This window comes from Poeciliopsis prolifica, unplaced genomic scaffold (assembly GCF_027474105.1).
Source record: "Poeciliopsis prolifica strain line A6 unplaced genomic scaffold, Auburn_PproV2 SCAFFOLD004, whole genome shotgun sequence".
In the NCBI taxonomy this organism is placed as follows: domain Eukaryota; kingdom Metazoa; phylum Chordata; class Actinopteri; order Cyprinodontiformes; family Poeciliidae; genus Poeciliopsis; species Poeciliopsis prolifica.
In genome coordinates this window covers 13,867,634-13,890,778 of record NW_026562379.1, presented here as the reverse complement: position 1 = coordinate 13,890,778, position 23,145 = coordinate 13,867,634, and the positions used below count along the sequence as shown (strand labels likewise).

Genomic DNA, 23,145 nt, shown 5'->3' with positions numbered 1-23,145 from the left:
GAGTATTTAAAACTTTCTGTCAAGTTAAATTAAAAACACGTAATTGTTCAAAAGTAGTTCTTGATGTACAAAAGCCTCATAAAAGGCTCCCCAGAGGAGATCAAACTGTCAGTTCTCTTAGACAAAGAAAGTTGAAGGATTTTTATCTAGATAAAGAGAATGAGAGCATTTATCTGTATTCATTTACATATTGCCCTTAATGAGGCAAACTGCTGATCTAAACTGCCATGATTAACAAAGGTTTCACAAAAACATGGTTATAGACAATGGATGGATGGTATTATGTGTTCCTTAAATGTCAGCATCTTTGGCACATAGATAAAACTAACAAATGTGCAAAAAGTTTAATATAAAACAAACAAACAAAAATCTTGAGCTGGGCTGGGAGAAATTATATTGTAGCCTCGTGTAGTGCAGTGAAAATATGACAATTGAAAGATGATTTAATTCATTAAAAGGAAAAAAAAAAGATATTCACACTAAACTGTCCATTTGTGAAAGCATTAATGTTCTACTTGTAAAATAATAAATAAGCCAAATTTTCTTTATCTTTAAAATGAAACATCCAGGTCTGATTACCGTGAGACCCGTGGATTCAAGAAATTGCTGAAATTGTAGATATCTTACAAAGACATGTCAAAAACTAACATTGGAGAATCTATTAGTTGTTTACTTTTACGCTTAAATCAAAAGAAGGTCTAAAAATGTAGCTTTTCATGCAACATGTTAATGTGTGTGGAAACAACAATAAATGCAAGTTGGACTTAAAGTGTTATATGTATTGGAGTCACATTAGCACAGTATCTTACAGTAGACTATAATTAGATTACAGATGACTAATTAAAAGTATCAGTTGTTGTATCTGGTACTAAATGGCCTATAGAGGTAGGTATAAAAAACCCTGCTGTTTTACACATAAGGTAAAAGAGAAGGAAAGAACTACAAATGTACAAAATAGTGCTGGGCTTTAATGCAAATCTCCTCTCCAAGCAGCTTTAAAAAAAATATGGTTGCTTAAAAAGGTCACCTTATTTCAATGCACGGCTGCCATTCTGTTGTAGTTTTATTGAAAATTGTATTCAAATGTTTTCTTTAAGATTTCTCTGTTATAAATCAGGCAAAATTGCCACATCAGTAATGAAAGGCTATTCAACTCTACTCCATAAAACAACCCCCAAACATCCACTACATTTTGAACACATGTCACAATGAGGTCTTTATGGCCTTTGATGAAACAGTATGTTTCTCATTCAAACACGCTCAATGGTCTGGTCATTTTCCTGTCTCAAACTTCCACCCATCTTGTTCAGTCACAAAAAAGGTCTTTGAAAAGGTCCTTTATCAGATTCCCTGGGTTCTTTTGAAACCTTTCCTATTAAACACCTTGCTAACAGAGCAATCCATGTTGGGTTACCAAAGCCAAAAGCACAATGGTCAATTTCTTAAAAGGTGCACAATTTGATTTCTACAATTCAAACTCTTTTTGTGATGTTTTCCAATAAAAAACATCACAATAAAGTTTTCTGGAAACTTTTTTTTAGAAAACAAAGAGCTTCCAAAAACTTTCTCTCTTTTTTTCTTACCCTGACAGATGCTGGGTGATGGTAATGGCACTTTTTAACCACATGACTTCAAATCAAATCTGTTTTTTTTAAGAGCTCAATGTAAATGTATATATGTTTTAATTTGCTTATTCAAAACAACTCGTTATTTGTTCAGTCAGAAAAATGGCACTCCCATATTTTTGAATGAATATGTTTCTTATCAGTTCACAATGACGCACTAGTTTAAGTTTGAATAAAACACATTACGGTTTGTGGTTGTAATGTGGCAAAATGTGGAAAGGTTTGCAATGCACTGTGTGTACAATCTATAAGCTCTTTTAGGATCTATGTTGGTAATTTCCTTTGTTTGTTTTGAGGAGTTGGATCTGTTTTATTTTTATTGATTTCTTTGATAATGTAGAAAAGGATCCCACAAACAGGCCTAAATAGATTAGAGTAAGCCCTGACCAGATTTGCAAACACTGGGTGTCAGGGTTACATAGTGTTCTCCAGAGCCTACCAGGATACAAGGATGCTCCTGACTTTTCCTCCTTGATCTAATTATGTGCACTCACAGGCTGCAGTGTGATGCGTTCTTGGAAAATATAGAGTTTTTTACCGCTCTGTAACGAGGAAGCTTGAGAACAGTCAGACACATTAAAAAGGCGGGAGAAAAGAAGTTTGAGCAGACTTTGAAAGCATTAGTTGTTAAATAAAACATGGATGATGTGGGCACCTTACTGCATCCCCCGCAGTGGCTTTTGTCTGATTATTCTTGTCATTACCCAGTAGGTGTGAAGAGGAGGAGAAAAAGTAGCTTTATTCCAGACTACATTCTTATTGTCAAATCTCTATGAAGCTGCCTTTAAAGGAGATTGGGTGCCGAGTGTGTAGAAGGGTCCCCGCTTGCCTCCATCCTTTTCTCCCTGTCGGCTCCTTCCCTTTCTCTTCCCCTCATTCTCCCCATTAATTTGCTCTAGTGCCAAAATTAGCAGATGACTAGCTAACTAAACTTCACATTTTAGCCAGGAGGGACATGAGTGAAGAACTTGTGTTTAAATTAATAAGACTCAGAAAAAAAAGTTAACAGATTGGAGAAACTATGTCATCAAGTGATGAAACCTAAGCTAATATGATAGCGGATCAGAGTCTGCATGAAAAAGGAAGAACCTTTGAAATAAAGTCGACAAAATATCTCTGGAATGATGTGTTCAGGAATGGCTGAAGATTGCAAAAGAAATTCATGGCAGTTTGAAGTTCACAGCCCAACACCTGATATTGAATTATATCCTCCACCCATTTACAGCAACACTTTCAGTATTGATCCAGAGGTTCAAGTGAAGTTCAAATGAACAAGCAACCCACCAAGTGCAATGTCAAATAAGGTACAAATATAAAGGGACAGTTCCCTTTATATTTGTAAAGGCTCTGTTGAAGACAGAGCCTTTAACAGTGGCTCTGTCAAGAAATCAACAATTAATATATTAAGTGCAGCAAATACTGACAGCTAGCAGCTTCATCTGAAATTTGGTGTAAAATTGATGCAAAATATTAGCATGAAAAATTAAGAGTTTATCTGCCTTGAATGGCAATGCGGTGCCAATTTCAAGAGTACATAACTTTTCACCCAAACCACTATTATGTTTCTAAAACCAGAGTTTAGTTCAAGGGATTCGATTTCCAATTTTTTTTTGTCAATCTCCCAGATTTCTCCCAGCGACATATATTGATTTGTATTAAACAAAGAAGATTTGTGTACTGCAGTCATGATATTAAATGCCTATAACCTTTAGATAGAACTTTACAAATTCTGAACTTTCTCTTTAAATAATTTAGACACAACCATAAACTATTTAGGAAGCACAAGAACAACAAAGCAAACATAAAAAAACAAAAAAAAAATCTAAGCATCACTTCATCATTACATCTAAACTGGATTAAACATAAAGCAGGTAACCATCTGAGTACATCTGGACATCTGTGGAGCAAACATGACAAAATGTACACTTTTAAAAGCAATCCTATTTGATCGTATGAGCCTGAAGAGCTTCTCATGATGGAGGACCAGCGGTTCGTTGTTTCAGGTAGTTTACATCCCTGCATGGTGCTGTGCAGGTTTAAAAGGGATGCACATGAAAAGGTAAGTTTTGATGCCATGAATAATGCACATTGTTTGCTGGGGAGACTGAAAGAACCACAGATATCAGATTCCCATGACGCACAATAACTTCAGGGTAACTGCCAAGCTTGTGCAGAAGAAAATGCAGAGAAGGCAAATCTGATATTCACAAACAAAATCTAATGCAAAGGAGACCAGATACAGTACTTTTCTTCCCCCTGATGGATGGATCTAGCCTTGATGCATGTAGCCACATTTGATCATTTCTTTATCTGAGATTAAAAGCTTGAGAGGAAGCTGGTAAATTATGGGGCTGTTGTTAGGCTGAGAGTCCCAGACCAGGGAGATAGTGGCACTTTGCCAGGAAAGCAGCCCTCTTTCATGCCAGCACACTTAAACCTCATTAGAATGGCTTTAAAACATTCTCTCACTGCAAACCCCATTTCAGGCCAATTAAGCTGATTTGAGAAATCAAACATTCAAAATAAAAAAGGAGAAAACATTAATGTGCTGACAGCTATTTCATCAGACTTTGTTTCTCCTGGCAGCACTTACAAAATTACTTTGCAACGGTAAAACTGTGAGAGTAAAATAGTTAAAGAGATGCATATCCGCTCAGTAAGGGTGGGGTGAAGGCATACATGTTTGAGAAAAGAAAAGCAAGCAACCTCTCTCCTGCCAAGAAGAAGAAAAAAGACAGCAGTCTCATTCCGACTGCATAAGAATAAACCCCTTCATTAAAGCTATTCTGATTTATTGAGCAAAGAAGAAAAGGAAACAGATGATGGATATCAATGATAGCTGTCATCAATTAAAGTCACATCTTTTAAAACAATGCTGTGAATTTATTCTCAAAAGCTAAAAACACTCCAATCCTCGAGATTCATCAATCACATTAAAAGTTGCATGAGCAAGCTGTCAGGTTAGTATATATATTTCTACATAACACTTTAGGCTGTAGCCCAAACTTCACCGAGTGTCACTGCATAAAGCAACATTATTATTGTTTCAGTCCATAATATATATATATATATATATATATATATATATATATATATATATATATATATATATATATATATATATATATATATATATATATATATATATATATATATTCTCGAGAAGAGGTGTGCCAATCGATCGGCCACCGATCATAATCGGCCGATTTTTGTGAAAAAGTGTGCACACGCAGGCTCACTTCTTCTCTTTCCTTCACACTGCGCAAGCATAAGGCAACATATCCTGTCACAGACTTTAACGCTCTGAGTGAATGGGGAAGTTTGCGTGTTGTGACAGAGAAGCACGTCAAAATGCATCAACACAATGAATCTAATATGATATTTAAAAAACAAGCACTTGACAGAGTTTGTCTACATTGAGGCTCAATACAAGAAAAAAAGGACATCCGGAGCAGCCAGATACCAGGTGAAGCAGTGCACAGCTAACAACACTCATCCGGATTAGCATCATGGTCAGAAAGCTAAACAAATAACCAGAAACTAATTCAAGTCTTTGAGTCAGCGGTGTAAGACGCTTTTAATTTTGCCAGATCACATTTATACCTAACGCAAAAACTCAACAACCAATTCAGATTATCGGCAGAGATCAGCCTCATGTGTGATTGGTATCGAAATCAGCAGCAAAAAACCTGATCTTAGCATCCCCATTCTAGACTTATTATGGTATTATTCTGTATTCATCTGATAAAAGAGAAAATATTTAAAGAGATGGAAGATGTACAAAAAGTGCTCAAATCATCAACATGATGTGTATTTAAGTAAGAAAACCCATCTCTCAGTGTTTTGGATTTTAAAAGTGGGTCACTGGGAATACAAAACATGAAAGCAAACAAAAAAGCAGGTGATGGTGGCAATCTACATCCATACTGCTGAATCAGGATTCAGCATCAATAATGTGGTTAACTGGGACTAATGCAAAGGGTCAAGCAATTTGCACCCACTTAAAATAATTAAATGTACACTGCCTGGCAACAATATTTTTTCCCTTGAAAACTATATGTATTTTATTGAGATTTAATAGGAAAAACCTCATATTAGCACATGCTTACGGAGAGAAAAAAAACCAGACAGTTTTCTGACAGTTACATGTTTTTTTTTCAAAATTGCTTACAAAGACAAAATAAATGCGGTCTGGCTTTGGTATTTAGCCTCTTGGGCTATCTTAATCAATATTACTTTTCATAAAACAGCAACTAATTCTAAGCTCAGTTTTGTAGACTCAAAAACAATCTGACGGACAAGTTACTGACCTTAGCTTGGTGAAATCTTTATTGCAAATAGAATGAGGAAAACATTTCTGTATATATTTCTAGATTAAGATGTATTAAGGATCAAGAGTAAAAACAAAGAAAATTGGTAATAAAGGTAATCAATAATTAAATATTAATCCCACAAAGAAGAATTTAAGTAAAAAAAAAAAGAAGAAAACCAAAAATTCTGACACAGAACTGCTAAAAATCTAATATTTATGAAGAATTTGTCTCTCTCTAAAGGTTTAGTTGAGAGCAAAAGTTACTTTTCCAAACTTCTGTTAAATGTTTTTCTGGCCATTTCCAGAGCCGTCTCATCAACGCCCACAATTCCTTTTGATGCTTTTCAGCTGTGACCAACATTTGTTTACTGCTATGTGGTACAATAGTGTCTATCAACAGCACACTACGTCCTCATTTAGTATGCATGCTGACATTTTTGAGCCTGCTTAATTTTGCCTCTTCTTCAGTGTGAATATACAACAACCTCCCAAATCATACTCAAATTAGTATGCAGAATACGATGTTGATACAGCATTGGTTCCGAGAAAAGTGGCCATAGACTCAACAACAACAGCTCCGAATCTGTAATTGTAGAGTGCTCCAAAGCTAGGACTCACTGACATTCAACAAAAAAACAAAACTGTGATCTGATGAGTCAAAAGTATCATGTTGGAAATATTTACCAGCATGGAGTTGGAGCGTCCGTTGAAGGGTTGGGGCTCAGTGAAGAAATCAGTGTTGTGGTCGAGCCGTCCGTGCCCTCCATACTGAACCTCGTCTGAATCCAGCTTGATTTTGTATCTGACAAAGATCAGGGTTAAGGTGCAATAATGGTGGGAAACTAGCTTAAGAGCTTGAAGACAAAAGAAGATAAAAAAGGAAAGGTTTTATCATCGGTGCCGACTTGGTTTAGTAGTGCTCAGGTGGTGTATACTTTCTGAAATCCTCCCATCTATTAGCATTCAAAATGTGACAGTGAGAAACCAAAATACTAATGCTGCCTTACATGAACTGAATAAATTAGTTGATGCTTAACCATACAATCAGATAATTTTGTCAAATAGGCTGGATAAATAGTGTTTGATGATAAACTTAAATAGGTGGTGACAGATGTTTATTTTATTTATTTGAATATTTGACCACTTTTTATATCATAAATGGTAGAGCTAATTTGAACAAATAGATTTTTAAGTACTGATGCTGCTTTGAGGCATAAATGTGCATAAGCTTTAAAAAGGGTTGAAACTGCAGTTGTTACAGCAGTTTTCAACGTTCCACTGTTGCTTTTTGAGGTGAGGTTGAAAAATGTGGATAATCCTAATTCTTCATTCTTTATTTCACTTTGTTCTGGAATTGAAAGCATGATGGAGCAACCACCATGTTTGTTAAACTTCTCTGATAGACATTCTTCCTGCCATTGTCTAAGTAACAATAGCTTAATCTCATCTCCAACGTATCTGCTTTAACTGTGTGGAGAGCTGCACATTTTGTCTTTGGAGAAGTGCTGCTTCACTGGTCAGAACCCTCTAGATATATACTGATGTTATACTTGTTTGGGTAGCAAAGTTTTTGTTAAATCCAAAGATCCATGTTAGTGTTCTGCAGAAAGAGTGATTTAAAATTTGATTTCATGCCTGAAAATAATTAAAGTGTTTCTGTTTATCGTTATTTGCTTCAATTTATTGGTAGAATAAGGTGCTGCATATTTCTAACAGTTAATGCCATCATCAATTATGTCTAAAGACCATTGATGAACAGAAGTCTGATCTAGTTTGTGGAAGAAGACCAAGCTAACGGATGAACAGTTAAACTCTTTTTGTTTCATCTCCTTATTTATACTGGGTCTTTTTTTTTTTAGTACTCATGTAAAAAGAGTGCTTCGTTTAGAGCAATATTTATCCAGAAAGATGAGCATCTGCTAACTTCAAAGGACAACTGCACTTGAAGGCATCCATATGCTTTAGTTTGATATAATTCAAACAAGCACTACATCAGTTTTGTGGATCTAAACACCACAACTATCCCTATAATCCCCACATGAACGCTGTCTTAACTGTATGTCAAATGAAATGTGTTCTGTTAATTATACATGATGAGATTTATATTTGACATTTCATTCATTATCTGCTCTTTTGTGTCAGGAACAGGCTAAATAGCTGTGAAGGTTTGCAGGTATAAGACAGTTGAATAATGAAGAGAAAATGTGATGCCTTTGATCAGGTGTGGAGAAGCTTTATGTACTGTATGTGAGGAAGGGGGAGGAAGGCAATCCCACGTACTGTCACTTTTTTCCCCCTGTACTGTCTCTCCTCTGAGCATCTGAATGAGGATGCAGAGATACTGAAGAGCAGGCCGATGGCAGCTCCCATTATGAGGCTCCCATGAATTGTGTGTATTCTGAAAAAGGGACCACAATAGAAAGACACGCCATGAAATATGTAAATCACGCCATATGCTGAGGCTCCGGGATGTATCCACCTTTCGTAAGAGAGCCCAGTTCTGTCCTTCAGCTGGCTCATGCGACCTAGCTGGAAGAGCTATTTTCCAAGGACATTTTCAGAAAACTAGCACAAGAGTGCTTGGCATTAGAGTAGTTACACATCTTCTGTCTTAAGGAAAAGAATGGGTGTAAGAATCAGTTAAAGGATTGGTATAATGTCAGAGAAAATATATAGGAGACTAAAAACCCAAAGTGCCATAAAGTGAGACTTAAAAATTCAGAAATCCTTGAGAAGGACGATTACTGGTTGGACATTTTACTCATTTTCATTTCCAAATAATCCAACCAAAAGTTGTTGGCTTATTAATATTATGCATTTATCAGGCACATAGTGCCATTTTATAGCACAAACATGTAACTATGTTGCCTTAAGTTGATATAAAAATAGTATAAATATTATATTTGTATTGAAAGAAATTTGACTTCACAATGTGATGCCTTGAAATTACCCTCTTTTTTTAAAAAAATTAAGAATGTTTTTTTGGCAAAAATAATAATCTGACAGGAAGCAGTGGAGTGAGAAGGGGGTAAAGACATGCAACACAGTCACCAAGGACGGGAGTCAAACTCGGGACCATACATGAGGTGTTCGCTGTAACTACTGTGCCATGCCTGAGATCAGGGAAGTTTGACAGTAAAGCAACACTTTAAGTTGTTTCCCTTTCCAAACTTGCTTTGCTGTGATGGAAAGAACGAGAATTAAGGGGGCCCTTCTCTGGGTTCTGATACTAATTTTTTCCCTGTCTGGATTATAGCTTTAAAGAATCAGCACGGCAGCTCTTCTGTGATTACACAGGTAAGTGTTTGCTCTTAAAAGCACTGGGTGCACATGTCCCCATCATTGGACCTCTCCAGTCTTTTGCAGGAACTAACCACTGCATTTGGACACATTTCCCAGGTTCTGCCTCCTGTGGAGCTGTGCTCATCCACTAGTCAAGAAATCCCGATCAGGCCCTTGTTAAAGTCATTCATTTTTACTCCAGACTATTTTCCATGCTTTCAGCACATCAAATTCAAAATGCTGAGTGAGTTTTCAGAAATATATCCCACCCCTTGACAGGTACTACTTTAATGAAATAATCAATGTTATTCACTCTATCTGTCAGTAGTTTTAATATTGAAGCTGACTAGTCTGTATGTGTGCGTGTTACACAGAAAGTCCTGGGAATGAGGCACAGTTACAGTAATTTAGAGTTCCCTATCAAACTCTTCTGCAAGGAAGTGAGAACCAGCACAAATTGGTAGTTGGAAGTGTTTGAGCGATTACGTCTTTGTTAGTAGCTACAGACGGCTGCAGAGACAGCTTGCAGTTCAGCTGGGAGACTCTGTGATCAATACAGCCTTTGTGAATAAAAAGGAAGATTAAAGAACACAATCAGTTTTACCAAATGACTAGAAAGAAAAGACGGCAGACCAAAAGCTTGAAGATTAGAGTCATTGATGACCTGAAAACAATCATGGCATGACCACAATTTCAGCCCCAGCCACCACTCAGTTTCTCCGCAAGCTCATTGTTGCTTTTTTCTACCTGTATGGAGGTAATAGCATGCCACCATGGGTAAACAAGAGTTAAGTGAGCTCTGTGCACACATCGAAAGAATGTGCATGGCCTTTTAAGTGTTATAAATGCCATGTCAAGTCTTTTTATAGTCAATGTCACCTCACGTTCTGATTTGAGTTACATAAGAGAGGAACACATGGTCGAGTTAATTTCTATCATGGAAAAAAAGAAGAGACATAATAATGTAAAATAAATCAATTTTCTGCAGTGACTGACTTTAAAGAAGTGCTAACAAATTGTTAGAAATAAAGCAAGATTTTAAGCACATTGCTTCAATCAAAGAATACAAGCAGATTTATCGCAATGATTAAATGAGATTTTAAGTGACAAGGGAAAAATTCAACCTTTGATTGAATATATTCAGCTGAAAATCCCACAGAAATAAAAATAATAAAAAATAAGGCACAGTCACTTCTGCTGAAGGTTACGTCACTTCCACTGCAGCTTTTGTATTTCTGTTGCAGGTATTTTATTTGTGTTGGGCCTACTGTATTTGACCTGAGACCTCTGGGCCACCATACCTGGCTCTTGTCTAATGAAACAAAACTGAAGAAAACCCTGCACATCTGGTAAAAAAAAAAATTGTTTCAATTCAACTTATTCAAAATTAATAAAAATAAGAAAAAGGAATTGTCCACATTAACACCTTTGCTCGTAAATACTCTCCAGAGATAAGCAGAATAGTGAAGCGGCATTTTATCTACGCACCTTTTGGTGAACTTTTACCACATCAAGATGTATCAACTATCATGTAACCAATTTTAACAATCTGATAAATGCACAAACTTCCTGTTAAAATCCCAGTGGTGTTTAGCAACCCTGCACACATGTAAGTTTGAGAGGAAAGCAGACTGTAAATATGAATAAGTTTTAAAAAGCAGCTATTTTCTCATGGTTTTACTTTTAACTTAAAAAAAAATCTGTAAATACCTGCCTTCCCTAAAGGGCATGTGCACAGATGTCCCTAATTCAGGATGGCTGTGTCAAATCATATTTGTATCTCCAGAAAAAAAAGTTTTATAAATTGCTTCATTAAAAGTTCTCAGAGACCCTGCAGACAATAAATGTGAAAATTAAAAATACTTTGAAAATAGGGTCTTTATTTTTGATGGTGACATTACGCTGCTAAAACAAAAGCTTAATGTATTTTAAAGTTGAAAAGACATTAAAAGTGCTGAGTATGTAAAACTAACATTAAGCATTAACAATATTAATATTTTCAGATTCTGATAACTAATTTAACAAAGCTCCATTATTTTGTACAGCTGGTAAAAGGCAGGTTATATAATGATGAAAACAGTCAGAAAAATCACAACCACCTACACCAAGGCCAAACAAAAGTTCAGCTACATTATAGCAATACCTGAGGCTTTTTGTTACACTGACTTGTCAATTAAATCCTTCAGATTCAGATTTCTTTTCTTTTTTTATGGTCTTGTAAAATACACTTTTATATCCACAAATAAAATACCGTTCCATCTTAATTTTTTCTCATATTCCCTATTTAACAAGGCCCAGCATTCCAGATAATTTTGCTTCTAAACTTCAAATACTGCATCAGTTTGATTCAAGCTGGGTTAAAAAAATTAATATTTTAAGGAATCATAGAAAAATCTGAATATTTGAGTCTGTAGCCTTAAAGGCCAGATGTTATTATAATTTAGAGCCAGACACCCTAAAAAACAACTTGCAAGTTGAAAAACTTAATCACAATAAAAAATAAAATAAAAAAAAATAAATAATTCTGATAATTTAAAATTTAAACTTTCATAACCAAAAAAATTGCCTTTTGAGTCAGACTTTCAAAAGTCACATATGCTTTTTTCACGTATGGACAATGATATAAAATTTGAAACAATTTAATATATTTGTAATATTAATAAATAGAGAAGCCCGTCATATCCAAAATGTTACACATTTTGTAACAGTAAAATGTTTAACGGATGTTTGGTCACTGAATGACAATGTAGGAAAATGATGCGGTAAACAATTTTGTGACAAAGATAACTTAAGGAAGTTTGGTTAGTTTCGTGAAATTAAAGCGGTGAACAGAATCATTATCTAACGATAGACTAAAGACGTTCCTCACTGGACACCTTTTGCTGCTGAACAACAAAACAATCTTGGTTCTGAGAGAAAGAGCAACATAAATCTGAAGGAGGGAATACAAACAGGTTATGCCAATCTAATGATAATAACTTAAGCAGGACGTAAGCAGCCAGAACAAGGAGACAACTGTGGGTAAAGTTAATAAGGTAAGAGGCCATAACAAACTGTAGTAGAGAAACCAGCTGTGGACAGAGTTCTCGAGTTTTAATGTGGCCATGTGAGGATTCCAAGCTTCTCCTCTACATAACATTTTATCTGAGTTCTTCGTCCTCGCCAGACAATTTTTGAAGTCGAACTGGAAACCTTTCCATCAATAATGTCTTGGGTGAACAACATGTTATGCTTGATGTCTGAATTCAATAATATTATCACTCTATGGAAACATTGAGCTCCCATCTCAACTGCCTTGTGCTCCTTTTTTCTTTCACGCTTTTATGCTTGTCTTTCCAATTTCAGTCTTTAAAAAAAAGGATATAGCTACACGCTTGAAAAACATGAAAGATTTTGACGACATATGCCATTTAAAACACAAAAAGCTAAGTTGAAACAACCTTGCATATTTTGTATAAATTTATTCACTAACAAACAAATCAAATGGAATCTTCTTCCTTTTAAATCGTTTGTATGGTCAACATTCAGAGGCTACAGGCACTACAAGTTGCATATAGAGTAATTATGTGTGGAGTCATATTCATATACATTGGAGCACTTTGCTATGAGCAAAGCTTAGAAAAAAAAAAAAGATTATATTTTTTCCTTTACTTACTTCATCCAAAAACTGATCATTTTTGGAAATATTGTCTATACACTGTAGTGCTTACTTTGATCAAAATTCTAGTGAGTAAGTGACACCACATCTACAGTTGAATTATTCTACTCAGCAGCCCAGGAAACGCTCAGACAGAAAGGGAGAATGATAACCTGACACAATCGCAACTGCCTATTGGCACAGTGTAAATCAAAGACCAATCTGCCCCTACAGGTACAGCTTTCATGACGGAATCCAGCTGGGATTTCAAATACTCTAACCAGGCAGATAAAGACCACTGTCTGAAGATTGTGTCCACCATGAGATGGCGAGAAAATAATAAAAGACACTGATGGGAGACAGCCCACTGAAAACCTAACGGCCGCTGCATTTTAATGAGCAACGTATTTTGTTGAGGGGCCTTGCTCAACTTTTTTCTCTTTTTCGTCAAAAAGAAAGATAAAAACAGACACATATCAAGATAAGCCTGTCAGTGAGCATAAAGAGGCCAAACTCTCACTGAATGTGTGACTCCTGAGGGACACATTCTTGTGATATTTGTTTTGAAGTAAAAATGTACAGAGTTTTGGGTTTTAATTGCAGCTCATTTAATTCTGCTCAGAACTGCTACATCTCGGATTCCCTGAAGATTAAGCAATGAAAATGAACTACAGAGCCAGCTGCACGTATTAAAACCAATGGTAAAGGCTGTAATGTAAATTTTTAAGTTTCTAGCTGGGTGAATCAAGTGAAAGTCCTGACGTTGTGATGCTATGCTAAAGTTTTGCCTGACAATGGAGCTATTTACCTTACAGCTCAGAGTATAACACCTCCGACTCTCAACCTGACACATGCATTGCAGTAAAGCCTTTGATCAATCCTCACACTCTGACACAAAATCTCTGCAGTCACAGACTTTCATGCTTATTATCTCTACCTTCATCATTGTAATGTATATAGGATTCCTTTTTGCAAGGAAGGAAGTCACTATGTGACATAATGCCTAGAGTTGTCTATAAAGGACCAAAATGTTTTTTCCTTCTTTTGCAGACTGCATGATGCTTTGACTGCCTTTCTGTATGATGATTGACCTGGTTTGTAAAGAATAAGGACTGATTATAGTTTTTGACTTACTTTCATGCTTACATACATTGGTTCTCAAAAAAGGTAGTTTAATTACATGAAATGCGCAAGAGGAAGATGTGTAACAACACTATCAGCTCATGACAGCAGCTAAAAATGCACAATATTACGTTGACGACAGCAAAATGAGATTTTGGAGAAAAGAAGGTGTGAAAAAAGATATGCACAAGCTGGGTCTCAAAGAACTTGGAATTGTTGAAGAATACTCTGATCCAGGTTTAACCAGTCCATATATTGCAATGTTGTTTATCAATAAATGTTCTAAATATTTGACAAATTGTGTCCACCATGAGATATTCCTGACTCACATCCTATCAGAATCAGACTTATAGGTTACGTAAAAATAATTTTAGATCTAAAACTGTCAAAGCTATGAATACTTTAGGGCATAACTTTAGATAAAACAAAGCCCATAACAATGGCTTAGACTTACTTCATTAGAGAAAGTAATGCTGACAACACAGACTTCACTTTAATGAGAAATATTGTGACAATTTAATATCTTGAGATCTCATTACAACCCGAGTAAAAAGTCTTTAAATAAATTATTTTTTTATTGCAGTAGCATTATCTCACACTGAACAATTTTCTGCTATTCTCTAAAAGTAAACTTGGGATATGCATTTACCTTCCTTATCCTCCTCTCCACTGTGCACTGCAGCAACATAAGCTTGAGTTCTTGTTTAGCTTTTTTTAATTAGTTTTTGTTTTATCATCTCATTTTTTGGTATCGGGTTTTATTTATAGTTTTTTTCTCCACTCAGAACAGGGGCAGAGAGTAAAGGGCGGAAAAAACATGCAGAAAAACTTCTTGGTTTGGGAGTTTGTCTCTGGGCGGACGCATCGGAGAGTAATGACCTCTGTATATGGGATGCCAACGCTTCCCAGCTTTTTGTAGTTCTCTGCAGTTGTAGTTGTTAAAAACGTTTTAAATTATTGCTGTCTCAGAGACGATATTTTCAAAAATAACTTACTTTACTGATCAAATAAGGGCTACATAAATACATTGTACTCTTTTTCTAGTTTTGAGAAGCTGCTAAGACAAATGAGCTTGTGTCACACCATATCATACAAGCTATGCATTTCTGTTTAAAGATCTCTACACCATCTCAGCAACTCAAATTAGAAATGTAGCAAAAAAGTTTTGCTACATTTATATGATCGCCAACTATGATGGAAAAAAAAAAAGTTTCTCTGCAAGGGATTTTTTTCCACTCTGCACCTTTCCCAAATTAAAGGCTGTGTTTACCTAAAAAAAAAAATTCAGACGATTATGTAACTGCACAATAGGATGAAGGCATTGCAAGTTTTTTTTCCCTCATTTTCACCAGAAGACTTGCACTTTTTAACCAAAAAGTTTTTGTACACATAAACAACTCTCCATTTGGCGACACCTTTCTTACGCTGCTGAATAATTAACTGCAGAAGCGCCGCAGGTGAGAAATAACACCTGGAGACCTGCGTTAAAAAAGAAGGCCGCATCCAACATGTGACAGAAAGCAACAAAAAGAACATCAGTGATGTTTTCTTCTTTTCTGTGATAGGGACGCTCAGTTATTGTACAATACTTGCCAAAGGAAACATTATTCCTTGGTGGGTCAATTTTCAGCGGCACACAGCATGGTCAGCTTCATTTAGCTATTAGTTCCAGATATGGCTGCAGAGTAGAGCTCCACTGCGACATCCTGACCCTCATACAGGTAGAAGAAAGTTTAAGTATATGACAGCTGAGTGTAATGAAAAAGCACTTTTGGACTCTTTGAGCTTGTCTTGTTTACCTCCACTGCCTCTGAGTGGCACTTTCATCTGTCTTCTCCCCTAATTGGATCCTCTGCACACATTCCCATCGGAGGATCTGCATCTCCTCATACACGAGGCGCATTTACCTTGCTCACACACACAGCACATTTGCCTTTATGTGTTTACCGCCTCTCTGTATAATGACAGCCGGAGCTTTGCCCTCACATTTATTTGCATTTCCTCTCAACCCACACCCAGTGTCTGAGACCTCTCCTTAAACATCAAAAGAAGCACCAGGAGGAAAATATGTGGTTCAATCTAAATGAAAATAAATCCTCAAAAACGATGTTAGAGACACTCTGCAGCTTGGCTATTAGCGCTTTGCCCAAAATTCACCCTCTCGACATCGAGCTAATAGCACGAGGCAAAAAGTACAATTATCCCACATCAAACAAACTTACAAAGTATCAACCAATGCCAAGGAAAACTATTTACATCCCTTGAAGTTTAGTTTTGTTACATTAAAATCACAAATGTCAGTGTTTTTATGGGCATTTTATCCAATAGAGCACCAGAAAGTGTATAATTATGTAATGAAGAAAAATAAATACAGGGCTGTTATTTTTTGTACCTCTCTGTTTTTTAATAAATAAAAATATAAGTATGGAAAGCATTTGTCTTCATTCCTTGGTAGAACTACTTTCTGCTGCAATTGCAGATAGACCCCAAATTGCATTTTTGCTGCATCCTCTACATGGGACTTCTTTTAGGATTCTATCAGCAATCACTACATAAAGAACATTGCACAATGATGGATCTCTAGAACTCATCCAATGTTACCACTGACTTCTTGGTAACTTCAGTGCATGATTAAATGCTCTTCTTGTCTGACATGCATCATTTTCCTTCCACCTCAAAATACAGCAGATTTTGTTGGTCTATTCGATGCAATCCTCGTTGAAAATACTGAAGTTTGGGGTTGTGACAGAAATAAAACATGAACGCTATACGTTAGCATTTAATTAGTTTCTGCTTTATGGAGTGATACTAATCTAATTACCTTTAATCCAACTTTCAGAAAATATATTAAATGCCTGCTTGAGATCATTTACGTTTTCACATGCATTTTGAAGCTTTTGTTATGGCATCGTTAGAAAGGAGGAAAAAAGAGATACTTTTGCTTGCGACATCATCCTAACTCATCATGGATTAGATTGAGATTTTAACAGCCAGCATCCAGAAAAAAAACAAACTTGGGTTGCATTCTAATTCATTATCACTGTATTTTAATCACAACCAAAGAAGCGGCACTGCCTCCTGTCCACCAGGGAAACTGATGGTGTGAGATGTAGTCGGCCTCATAAGGGAGCAATGTCCGCGATGAAAAATAAGGATCTGTCAGCTTCCTGTCCCCCTACACATTCCTGATCATTACGCCTGCTGCAATAACAACTGGGGGACTCATTAAATTCCTGACAGCCAATGTTGCTAAACAGAGTCTTTCTGAATCAGTGGGCTCTGATATTATTTCTCTCTAACAGCATAACAACAATGCAATAAACAACCAACTCATATTCCCCCTCAACAATTACGACACAAAGTGCCAACCTCGGAGATGGGGGAGGGGAGGGTGGGAAAGTCATTAAAACCGTGCGTCTTTACAAGTCTCGTTTATTTTTAACAGGGCTCCCGCAGAGTGCTTAAATCTCTGATCCACTTCTCAGCCTAGAGTCTTCTCAGGGGACATTTTTAGTACCCTAAAATGTCTTGTGCCCCTGTCAAAATGTAGGAGTTTAATTAAGAGACAAGTCAAGCCCTTAAGATCATCAAGAGTGAATGTGAAGATTAAAGGGGATCTTGATGCAAATCTGAGGAAGGAGCACAAAGTAAATAAAATAAATCAAAATCATGGAAGTTTTGTCTGAGAATAATTAGTAGGGAAGAGTTTATAGTAATAGAAAAAAAAAAAACACAATCTTCATGTGTTCAACTCTTTTACATTTCTGTACATAATAAAAATGTTCCGCTCTTTAGGTTAGATCTGACAATATCTATAAGTGCAGAAAAAAACAAACATAGTAAAATCTAAATTTTACTATGTCTTTGTGGATGCACTGACAGTTCTTAATCTGTTGGGTTTTGCACACTTTAAGTTAGCATTTTCTATATAATAAATAAAACCAAGAATTAAAGGATGGTTCACATTCTTTTTCACATAACCGGTTTTAGCATCTAGCAAGGAACGAAACTATGATGATTGACACATTGTTGTTGCAAGCATTTCTTGGAGAGTGCTGACAATAAGAGAAGTGAAGTCTGTATCAGCTGCTACATTAGCAATTCTGTAGCATTTCCCAATGCAGCTGATATAAGTGGAATGAGGTTATTACTTTAAATGTATATTATATGTATAATGAGGCATCATTATCTGGGGACTTGCATACAGTTTTCACTAAGCCACAGAGTTCCTTAGGTGTACAATAATATTTTCTAGCAAGTTAAGGAGTCCACTTCTCTGTGTGTAGATTGTTCATTCGCAGCTTTCCAATTTTCTGTCCCCTTTTATTATCTTGGCAAAATACTGTTAGCAATTTTCACGGATAGGAAAGAAATACAATAAACAAAAAAGGTGTCACAAATATAATGCATTAAAAGAGGTAAGTCAAAAGCAGTGACATTCACAAGTCACTTTTTTCCAAACCCAATCCAGACCTCAAGTCCATAATATGAGAAGTGTCTCTTCATCTGTAATCTCTTTGGCCAAAAATACGGAATCATTGTAGCTTAGGAATTGAAATTATTATTGCTAAGTTCAGTTATATGCAAAATCTCTAGAATTTTCAGAGCATGCAATTAAATGTGTAAAACCTTATCAATTGCTATGAATTATTTAGAATAGAACTGGAAGATTTTACATTAAAATAATATATGCCCTACTAATAATCTGCAATTACTACCAAGGTATAGTATGTATTTGAGTTTTTATTAAAATAAAATAAAAAAACAGGTTCAACAATCATTATTGTTAAACTTCTAGAAGACACGGACATGACTCGATTGAGTTCAGAAATTTATTATTTTTTCGCAATAATATTGTTTACACTAGTCCTCCACATTATATAAAATTAATAAAAAAAAATTCCCTCCTTATTTTGAGTGCAAAGATTTGCAAGATTAGGAATCTATTTACCAAGTTTGTATTTAAAACCATTTCTTTCACTTCTGAAAAGTCAACCTGTCTGAAAGTGTACCAACAAATTATCAAATGGAGCATGACACAATCAGGGAATACTGAATTTCTAAAAGAAGTGCTTTTATTTTGGAAAAACTGAAAGTATTATAACGGCACTCACCTAACAGAGAAAGATGTTGAAGGCATGCTAAGCTTATTTCCCCAAGCTATTGAATACAGAGTTTAGCTCAAAAGATATTCATGAGATCATTATGAATTAGGTTATTAAAGGCAACATTTCACAGACATCCCTCATTAATAAAATAAAACTCACCCTTTATCAGGAGAATTTGTGCGTCTGCGTTACAGTTGCAGTCTGTATTAAGCGGCTGCTCACTCAATGCTGGGATTAAATACAAATAAAAAAAGGTAGACCCAAGCGTTACCATGACAACCTGTCATATGTTGACTCCACAGTAACTCAGAATGGACACATTAATTATTTACTCAAATGATTTACCCTTACGGTCTCACTCTGTAAGGGTAACTGCATGATATAAATATTGTTTATGATATTCTGGTCCCAGAAATCAGAAGTCAAGTTCAAAGGGCAAATCTAAGGCAAATCTCAAGTGTTCAGAGCATCAGTCTATTGTACCTGAATACAAATATAAATTATGTCCCGAAACATTGAAGGACAGAATGAAGACAAGCCTCAAGTCTTGAGAGCATGGGTTACATCTTGAGTCTTTTAAGCACAAGTTTAAGTCAAGTTTGACATTTTCTTTCTGCAATTCAACTAAGCTCCAGACTCCAATCACTATCTCTGGTAAGAAGTTAGTAACATTAGATTGTGTGAAAGGAAATTCAGTGTCTGAAAAGAAAGCAGCCACGACATGGCATATCAGAATAAAAAAGGATACTTTCCTGGTGCTTCTACACCCACTCTGTAGTCCTGGAAGCTCTTGTTGGGGTGGAAGTTGAAGATAAAGAGCACATTTGCCCTATCAAACACAATGACCTTGTCCCCTTCATGCTTGGCACTGACGTAGGCCTGGAGGAGGAAAAGCGAAGGGAAAATTAAAGTTAAGTATTTCTTCATGAATAGTCATTACCTCTCTCATACTGGATTTAAACAGTTGTAATGGGTCACATTATATCAGGGGAGCACAGATATGCAAAAAAGAATGAGACGCACTCCCACATCAAAATTTCAGGTGGCTCTCATCAGCGGAAAGCAGCGGCCCTGATGGTGTGAGGCAGACGCTGTCAGCTTTAGACAGCTGCGTGTGATAAAGGCGCCTCTCTCTCCTCTGGAGCAAGCCATGGCTAACGTGTCATTAGCAGAGATTATCAATGTCACCCAACCTCCTATTTTTGGTGCCTTGTTCCCCAAGCCAATTTCAGGGCAGCATATTCACGGCTGAACGAGATGATAAGCACCCCTGCAACTGGACCGGCAGACAGGATGGAGGTTAAAGAAATGAGCTGACAGTCTGGAGTCGCTCCATTTCTCCAAGAGCTCTGAAGTAATGCCAACTTCGTCTGGCTTACAGCGACTGCTTTGGAATTGCGAAATAAAATTTAGCTTGCACCTAGCAAGCAGTGGTCAAATAAACCCATGTGATTCAGTTTTACATACATGTAAAAAAAAAAAAAGCATGTGAATCATCCACGCTGCTGTTCAGACCAGTAGCAAATATATGTAGAATCTCTTGTTGTTTGCTTACAAAATCCAAATTATGCATTAGATTTCCACAGCAATGTCCCCATGAGATAAACAAACATATGTTTGCCTGATATCAAAGTGAGAAATTCTAGTCTGGAGTTAGGTCTCAGAGACAGTCGAGTTTCTGTTTTTGTCACCGCCTGCAGCGCCACACTGACCTCGAACAGTTCTGAGTCAATCTTAGCCATGGAAAGAGAGCAGGATAAATCCCCATTTGTGAAGTCAGCACTCTCAGGAAGATTTTCGTTTTTTCGGGCAGGGGAAGGAAATGGCTCAAAGAATGTCCACAACCCTTCAGTCTACTTCCTTTACTGTGACAAAAATTTGGTCAACTGCAGATGCTCCAAGTTTACCGAGAGAGATTATGATAGGAAACTTAGTAAGACTTTTTTAGGACATTTCAAAACATATCAGTTATTTTAACAGCTGTTAAAATAATAATGTGGTTTGATGCATTTGTTATTTGACTGTGTTTGGAGTAAAGCATTAAAAGCCCCACAATTTTGCTAATTTTCTCACCCAATCTGCATGATTTTAGGATTTTTTTGATGGTATGTGAAATTATCTAGAAAGGAGCTGATTATCTAATTACAATGAGAGATCTCCAGATGAAATGTCAGGCTAATGTTGTCATCACGATAATTTAACTGGGTGATTATCTTGAAATGCGACTTTTAGCGATCTGTTTCAATTACAACTTCATTATATCATGTTTGGATGGTAAAATTTTGATAATGCTTCAAAATAACACATCAAGTTTGGTTGCAAAAGCTGTTTAGTCATCTAATTTTTAAAAGTTGTCTTACATTCTTGACCTAACAGACAAATACATTGACTTCAACGAGATTCTCCTTAAAAGGACATATTAAAGCCAGATTAGAGTTTGAAAATGCACACAGGAACAAAGGCCTTCATTGTTTAAAAGAAAATAAAAAAGCCATGTGGTTTGATGAATTTAAAGTGGAACTTTTCAGCCGCAATGAAAATCATTGTATTTGTTTTGGTTGTATTCATTGGGAATATAAAAAAACTGGGATCACCATTTCAATTGTAAAATTTGAAAATACATTTTCAAGCGAGGCAGTCTACAAACCGGACTGTTCTGCCGGTTCTTCCTAGTTCTGACACCAGGAAGAATGGTGTCAGAGCTTCAACAGACTTTTGTGAGAAGTTTGAGGCAGGAAGCCCGAGAGGTTTGACACAAGTCATACAGTAAAAAGAAAATGATACCAAATACTGAGGACAATTAAGTAAACCATCAATAATAAATAACTCTGACATATTCTTCCTCTCATCATTGCATTTAGCAAAAAGAAATCCTTTTGGTAATTCTAACTGACTTAAAACATGAGAGACTTGGTCTGATTTAACTTCAGACGGTGAGAAAAAGGTCTCAGCCCGTCCAATGTGGATGCTAGAGTCCATTTTTCATGGTGTTCTGGTTTTTATTGGCATTTTTTTCCTTTGTTATAAATCCAGCACTGGTATTGCTGCATTGACGGGAGTTTCAGTTCACATCCACAGTTTGAGACTTTGAAGCTCTCCATCTCTGATGTTTCCACAAATCACAAAGACTCCCTGCATGTTTCCATTTCCCCTCAGTTCATTTGCACCTGAGACAAAGTGAAAAGAAAAAAAAAACTGCTGACAAATCATTCCGTGCTCCTCCTTTCAACTACAAAATGTCCTTGGATCACGCTGGCACTGAAATATTGAACCAGCTGAGCTATAGAATGTATCTAATAAATGCAATTACCTTGGCAATGTCATTGATAAGCCCTGCAGAGGATTCAGACTTATCTGGTTATTACAGCTGAATCTCTGAACATTATTGGCATTATCTGTGAATGATGTTCGACAAAGTCTTTTTCTGGTATCGTATTAGCCCCTGAATAAATGAATAAGACTTTTCTCAGCAGCTGCTCTGCAGAGTTTGACACAAAGGGTCAGTTACAGGAGCTACGGCAATAGAAATATTATCTCCCGCTGTAGTTTGGTCTTCAGATAATTCATTTAGTCTGTTATTTGTATGTGCTGTAATATTTCCCAAGAGTCCACTTTAATAGCACAATCTTAAAGCTATAAAGGTAGAATGTTTTGAATTATTCATTCTAATGTATTAGCTTATGAAAAGATTATTAGATCAGATTTGTTTTGCATTTCAAAACAAGCTATGTAATTCTTTTGATGCATTACTATAGGATTTTTTTTTATATATCTTGAGGGCATACAATACTAAACTAGAGTTGAGCAATTCTACTTTGGAATAGCAGGACAGTAATTACAGTGTCTACATCAGAGTTTAACACAGAGTATCCTTTACAATTATTTGCCCCCTTTATGACCTATTAAAGCAGTAATTATGATTTTTTTGGGGGGTATGAATATAATGTGAGAGAATATGTCTGCAAAGGAAGACAGAGGTGCGTAGTCATCTAAAACCTAATTAAATATTTACTCTCTTTTTTTTTCATTTCTCTCAGCGTTCCATACAAGAGAAGATAA

General features: G+C 36.2%; 1 protein-coding gene across 1 annotated transcript in view; it reads right to left on the bottom strand.

The window, feature by feature from the left end:
• gbe1b (glucan (1,4-alpha-), branching enzyme 1b) overlaps positions 1–23,145 on the bottom strand; it is a 100,493-nt gene that overhangs the window by 7,116 nt on the left and 70,232 nt on the right. The window contains exons 14-15 of the mRNA XM_055027793.1: positions 19,835–19,965; positions 6,622–6,739 (exon numbers count right to left, since the gene is read on the bottom strand). Of these exons, the coding sequence (XP_054883768.1) occupies positions 6,622–6,739; positions 19,835–19,965 (249 nt within the window). The remainder of the gene's footprint in view (positions 1–6,621; positions 6,740–19,834; positions 19,966–23,145) is intronic.